Raw genomic sequence first — 7,019 nt, forward strand, 5'->3', positions numbered from 1 at the left:
ATCCAGACTGACAGATAAACATATGCAGTGTGCAGTGACTCCAAAAGGTTGCCTTTGTCGCACACTCTGCAGTGACTGTCCTCTCTGTTGTCGGCTGTGTTTCCTTTACTAAATCCAATAAAAGGTGACAGCCAAGTGAGGGACAGTGCTGGTGCACCATTCGCTCCTGGTTTGTAATTTATATGATAGCTGATGCATGAGTCTGTGCACCCTCGTTTGGGTTCAGTGTGAGAGCACAGATCTCAGCATTGAGGAGGGATGAACTGTGACCTCCAGCATCATGAGGTCGCTCGTGTAAATCATATTAAATTTCGATATAATTTTCACTCAAGCATAAATTTGATTGCTGCTCTGAACATCCTACATACACAAATACTAAAGATGGGTGCAATCAGATTTTTGAATTAATGTCACAGATGATTCGTGTCAGTGCACAACAGTGGGAAAAGCCATTTTTCTAAATAAAAACAAAATAAAAGTCACTTAGTAAAATGTTTAAGCCACAGCCTTCCTTTAAAATCACATGTAAGTATAATAAACACGTGCAGGATAGTGAATCGACTTTATGAGTATTAGATAAACTATCAATACCCAATCCCAGCTGAAGCACACATAGCACAAAAAGCCATTAAAGAATTTGTTGCATTAAAAAAAACCAACAACTCACCAGCTGCAAGACACACTGGCAGCAGTAACCTGAAGACCAGCCCGCACACCACCTCAGAGGCCATGGCTCTGGGCAGCCCTTGTTGAATCCAGGTGAAAGTAGCAGGGGATTGTCTCTCTAGGGTTTCTGTTGCATCCCAAACTCTTGCGCTCTGTCAAATCCCAGAAAGCATCAAACTGGTGGTGCGCTCCGCCAAACGGCCACATCAGCTCTCCCTGATGATGACACCTGGACCCCAGTGGTTATTCCACAGTGAGAGATTGCGCATTTACGGAGGCTCGCCACAACAAGCATGTCACCGGTGGGTATTGTCACCATCATAGTTTAGTGGCTAAGAAGCATTAAAGTCATGTTGACGCTGCACAAATTGAGCAGCAGACTCAGGTGCGCGAGCGGCTGCGCTGGCACGGCGCGCAAAAATGCCGGAGAAATAAGCCAACAAGTCCTAAAGCCCAATTAACCTCCTTTTTTAAACTACAAAACCAAACAAACAAGCAACGTTCAAAAAACTAAAGAGTATAATTCCACTACTTTCCTATGAAACGTGATGAGAGCAGTGAGAATAACCGGATAAATGTACGCTTCCCCTTTTGTGCCCTTGGTAAAATTTGACTTTCTGACTTCTGGTGTGGACTGAATTCGCCAACAGGAGTCTACAGGACGAGGGTATGATTGACACCTGATTCGGCCAATCAGAAGTCTTGGTCTGGTAACCGGTCCGGCTCTCTGAGATAATTGGAAGCAAGAGGTGGGACGCGGAGATGGATGCGAACAGCATAAAGTATTAAAAGATAACGTGTCACAAATGCTCAGACTTTCTTTGATTTAACAAAATATATTTTGATAGATTAAAATTTAATCAGCGTCTTTACAACTGAAAACATCAAATAAACGCGACCACCTCTAGGAAGATCTTATGAATTTCAGAAGACTCACTTACCATTGCATCCCTTCAGGTCTGCTGTCTAGCTGTCTATTAGAGAGAAACAGCGACACCTACTGCTTTGAGACCAGCCTGCACCAAGTAGAACATCCTCTACGGATCCAAATGCGTGCCACCACAAAACAGGCCTGTCACGTTTCTCCTTGGAGGCAGGAAAATAACTTTACCAAAATGTTTTCATTTCTTGAAATAATTATGAACACTGTATCAAAAGCATATTCTCTGATTACACTTAATCCAGTTGTGTGCTGCGTAAACATGTACTATGACTCAAACCTCAAGCCTGACATGCCCCAATCTGGGTTTTTTTTTTTTTTCCAAAATCTCACCCACTAAAAATGTTGGGGACATAGAAAGTTGATTTGCATCATGCTGGTGTTCGGTGTCAGTTGTTGAATGCTTTGACGTCCAGTGGTTAAATCTTTGTGACCGCTGCTGAAGTGTCCTCGAGTAAGAAAGACACTGCTACCCTCTCAACTCCGATGCTGACCTTCTGACCTGACTGCCGAGGACAACAACCAAGAAGACAAGACACATCTCTCCCTCCGATGATCAGTGGGGTTAATAATATTGATGTTTTAATGATCGGGAACAACACTGAAAAATAAGTAGCCTATACCTTGACCTTGTTGGTGTATATACTGCAAGTAACTTGGCAAATTAATGTTCATTACTTTAAATTAAAAACGTACCCTTCTTTTCTTTTCTTTCAATCTTTTCAATCAATCAGCAGTACTCTCACGTCTGTGTCTCAGCACTTCCCAACGCCTGTGGGACTCCACTGGAGGGATTAACATCATTCTTCCAAAAGATTAGAGGCTTAAAATGAATTGATTGACATGGTGTGTACAGCAGAAACAGCTGATGTGAGGAGTCTTTGGCGATAGGACCCCACCGTGCCACCATCACCGCATGGGCCTGTAATTAATGATTATTCGTATTGTGGACTAATTTGCCGACTATATACTCAGGAAAAGTCAGAAAATAGAGAGAAAGTCAGTCGTGATTACCCAGAGTCCAAAGCGAGTCCATCACAATCTTTGCTTTTTGTTTTAAACTAGTAGTTGGAGCTGTCAAATGTTGAGTGGAGGTATGAAGTATCCTAAAATGGAAATACTTTTACCTCAATTTTGAGTCAAAACTCTCCCATAGGTGTTCAGTTTGGTTGTGAGCTGGTGACTGTTTAGACTGTATCATATGATAGACATCACTTTCATTAAAACACTCAGTGTCTCAACACAGCCTGTGTGTGGTGGGGTCATTGACATGCTGGAAGAGACAGCCCCCATCAGGATAAAATCAAAACAATTTAGATGTTTTCCTCTTACTTAAAATTGAGATCAACTGAGCCTGAGTTTTATTACATGTCACAGAGCATGATATATAATGTATTTATCATGTTATTCCACTCATTTTTTAAGTTTTGAGTCATTAATGAGTTACTGAAATTTATGGTAAAATATCATTAAGAGAGATGCCTGGAGCTGCTCCACTGTACACTGGAAACTGGTGTTGACTCATGTAACATTTGCTTGAGTCTCTGTGAGCTTGATTTTTGAATAACAGCAATTTCGTTCCAGAGTCTGAATATTGTTTTTTCCTCATTTCAAGTCCATTTTCATTAAAGCTCCCCATTAGCATAACACCACAGACATGATTGATGGTTATTCCTCTGTGTCGGGGTTACAAACCAATCCTCCCATTTACAAAACAATCTGATTTAGCACAAAATGTATGTTTTTGATAGGCTTGAGGAGCATTTACGAGCATAAAGGAGCAGTAACCAAGACATTTCCTGGGAACGTCCACAAAATTTAAACTAAAAAAAATTTCACAAAGGGAATATATAAATGTAGAAATTACTGTGACTGTTTTCCCCCTTATTTCCGAAATAAAAAACATTTAAAATTCCACATAAGGTTGTTTATCACCACTTTAAAAAGAAACTGCATTCAAGAACAAGCTAAAGAGTGCTGACCTCATGTTTACTTGTTGTGTATGGATAAAGAAGAGCAGCCAAGTTTTTACTGAAGCATTAACATATGATTAAAACCAATCAATCAAGCATGCTTTGATATGTTTAACGACTATATTGACAAGGAAATGATCCATGCTGTTATTTCCCTCTGAAGTGCATTAGGCTGGAGAGAAGCAAGGTTTGATGAGAGTTGTCAGTCCTCCACGTGGAAACACAGGGCACTTAAAGCCGCAAAGGTCCTGCTAGTGATGTGATGAATCATCATTTGGCCTAATCACCGAAATGGATTCAGTTTATGAAAATAAGAAAAACAAACAGCTCAGTGCTGCTGAGGGAAAAGCTGACTTTGGGAGACCATCAAAAGACTCGCTGCCCTCCCCTGCCCTGAAGCGTCACTTCTCCCTGGAAATCCAGACCGGCTGGTTGCTCTGCAGCAGCGGTCATGTGGGAGCAGTCAGAGAGTCACCACCAGGCCCCTGAACTGCAGCCAGCAATGATCAATAACCGACTTCAAAACATGTCAGCCCTTGATTTGTTTCTGCTGTTTGAAGCCCAGACCTGCTGATCTAATCCCTCAGATGGATGTGAATTTTAAGTAACATTTGTCTTTGATCCATTATTCATCTGATTCTTGAGAGAAGATTATTGATAAGCTCTCGGGCAAAATGGACACAACAGTTTTACACTGTTGTAAATAGTGGAGGTTCAGGTCAGTTGCTCCTGCCTCACCTGCCTCACATTAATCTCAGGACTGTGAAAAATGAAACAGGAGTTATTTGTGTTTTTAACATTTGACCCTTGCCCTCCTGAGGCCCCCAAAGAAAATAGTGTTGAAAATTCATTTATAATAGCCTAGCGGTATTGACGGTCTCAAGATACCCATGTAGTATGATCCTTTCAGAACACAAGGAATAGTGTGATTTATAGTTGAAACCATACTGAAACCAGAATGGGACGTATACCTCTGCTGAGGTGGGTTAGGGTTTGCAATGTAAACAAAAGTGATAACAAACTAATTCCTGGGTCTGGCCTGTATCTTCACTAAAATTGAGTGGGTTCTTCCCTGGCCTATGAGCCATCCCTTCACCAAGTTCGGTGTAAACTGGTTAGCTAATTTTTGCGAAATTACTCTGACAAATAAACAGACACCAGTGAAAGCAAAACCTTCTTGGTGGAGATAATGAGAATAAAAGTCTGCAGCTACACTAGCAGCTCTATAAGGCTGTATTTAAGGACAGTGGTCAGTCAGTTTCACAGGGACTTGGTCATAAACCAAATTCTGACCTGATGATGGCGCTGAAGCAAGCAAGGTCAGGGGATCATCAAAGTTATCACAACTCATCCTGAGAGGAACATGGATATCTGTGCCAAATGTCATAGCAGTCGATCTAATAGTCTCAATTTCACAAATGTCAACCTCATGGTGGCGCTATAGGAAACATCAGAAGATCACCAAAGTCATTAGAATAAGTCTTCTGAGAACCATGAACGTCTGTACAAAATTGTCTGCCAGTCCGTTAAGTAGTTGTTGAGATATTTCAATCTGGAACAAAGAGGTGGACTGACCAGCTGACAAACTGGCATGGCTGCTAGCATGCCTAAAAAATAGATATAAATCAGATTTTTTTGGTACAAGGAAGGGAATCATGTCGCTGATTTAGGTACATAGATTAAATATCACTAAATATATAAACACACAAACAGAAAATAGCAGTTTATGAGAATAAATTACCTTGCAACTGCAAATTAACCTTAAGCGATTTTGATTCGTTGAATAGATATTAGATGCTGTATATTCTACATTTCTATTCCAACATGAAAAATTTGTCATCAAGTCCCACAAATGTATTGGACATAAATTGCAGACATAACATTTTTCTATTCCAAAAATGGTCCTTTCAGTTTAGTCCGTCATAAAAAATACTTAAATGATGTGGACAAATGTATAAATTATGTGTACAAAGTGTATTGATTATCTCCCTAAAATCTAATTGCATAGGAACCCTGTCAGCCTAAAATATTCATGTGAGCAGAGCAAATCTATGTCAATGCTGAATTTCTTGTAATTTCACTGAAGAGCCTACGCCGCCAGTTTGCAGCAGCATTCGCAAAGAAGAAAACACAAGTGCAAATGAGATTAACGGCCAGATTGCTTCAATATCGATCCACAAGAGAAATCCAAACTCTGTGTGTGTGTGTTCAATATTCACATGGATGCACTTTCGATGCACTCTAAAGGTGCTGCTGCTTAAGTGGGCTGTTTAGTGTCTTTCTGTGGTGGCTGCGGGTAGATCGTCTCTTTAGGAATTTAGACAGATATATAGCCTATCCTGCTGTCATAAGAAAACCTGATAACTCTAAAAATAAATCATAAGCTGTATATGAAAAATACAAATACAAATATATGCTAATCAAGCTGCAAATAAGGCAGTTTTTATAAAATTATTCAAAACATGACAGTTTGAAATTAAAGGTCTTTTTTAAGCCATCATGTAACAAGTAGACTATCTACAGCTACGCCTGCAGGTCTGTGAGGCTGCACTAACAGTGGTACTTTCAGCTAAATGCTAACATCAGCACGCTAATAGGCCATTATGCTGGTTTCTAACATTTGCTAATTACAGCTGAGTCTGATGGGAATGAGATTAGTTTTGCAGGTATTTGAAGGTGCAAGAAGATGAGTTAATGGATCACCGAAGAGATTATAATCAAGCTTAAGCAGCACATTAACGGCTGTATCAAATTTCACGAGAATCCATTCAATGGTGATTAACATAATGCACTCAAAACCACAAATGTCAACTGCATGATAGCTGTAGAAGTCACCCAAGTCAGTATGATACAACATCTGGGGACAACGAACATGTTTGCAAAATTCTGTGTTTTTAGATGTTTAGATATTTCAAGAGAGAGGTGAAAATTTTGAACCATTAGTGATGTTAGACCAAAAGTCAGGGGGTTTCCTCTCTGTGTAAAATTGAATTACTTTTTATCTGGTCGTTGTTCAGATATTTCAGTCTGGATGAACTGACTGGCTCAACTCTGCCATTCATAGATATTCAATCAATTATAAAAAGGCAGTCTCTGCAAATGTAATAGACATGATGCCCTATATATTCAGAAATGCGAGACAAATGGACAGAATGGAAGCTATTTTATTATCGCAAACTGATGCAGGATAATGGCATTCATTAACTGATGACTGAAGTGGTGTCATCAAGGTTTCTATCATCTCAGCGTTAGGAGGCAGGAAGATGCTCATGTTAATGCACATGCCCAGGATGTCGGCCTCATCATAAAGAAGTGATATGTTGACAAACATCTTGTATTACCTCTGGGCTGTTTCTAACATTACACTACATCTTAAAAGATTTACAGCACTCAGACTGAAGGACTGCCTAATGCTGTTAGGCCAAGCATTAAGGAAGACT

General features: G+C 40.0%; 1 protein-coding gene across 1 annotated transcript in view; it reads right to left on the reverse strand.

Annotated features, from left to right (window-relative positions):
- The window catches only part of piezo2b (piezo-type mechanosensitive ion channel component 2b), a 78,273-nt gene extending 77,000 nt beyond the window's left edge, over positions 1-1,273 (reverse strand). The window contains exon 1 of the mRNA XM_087175280.1: positions 668-1,273. Coding sequence (XP_087031406.1) covers positions 668-731 — 64 coding nt within the window. The 5' untranslated portion in view covers positions 732-1,273. The remainder of the gene's footprint in view (positions 1-667) is intronic.
- Between the last annotated feature and the right edge of the window lie 5,746 nt (positions 1,274-7,019).

The sequence above is a fragment of the Seriola lalandi genome, unplaced genomic scaffold (genome assembly GCF_002814215.2).
Source record: "Seriola lalandi dorsalis isolate HSWRI2012SDOR001 ecotype SW California unplaced genomic scaffold, Sedor1 jcf7180002054441, whole genome shotgun sequence".
In the NCBI taxonomy this organism is placed as follows: domain Eukaryota; kingdom Metazoa; phylum Chordata; class Actinopteri; order Carangiformes; family Carangidae; genus Seriola; species Seriola lalandi.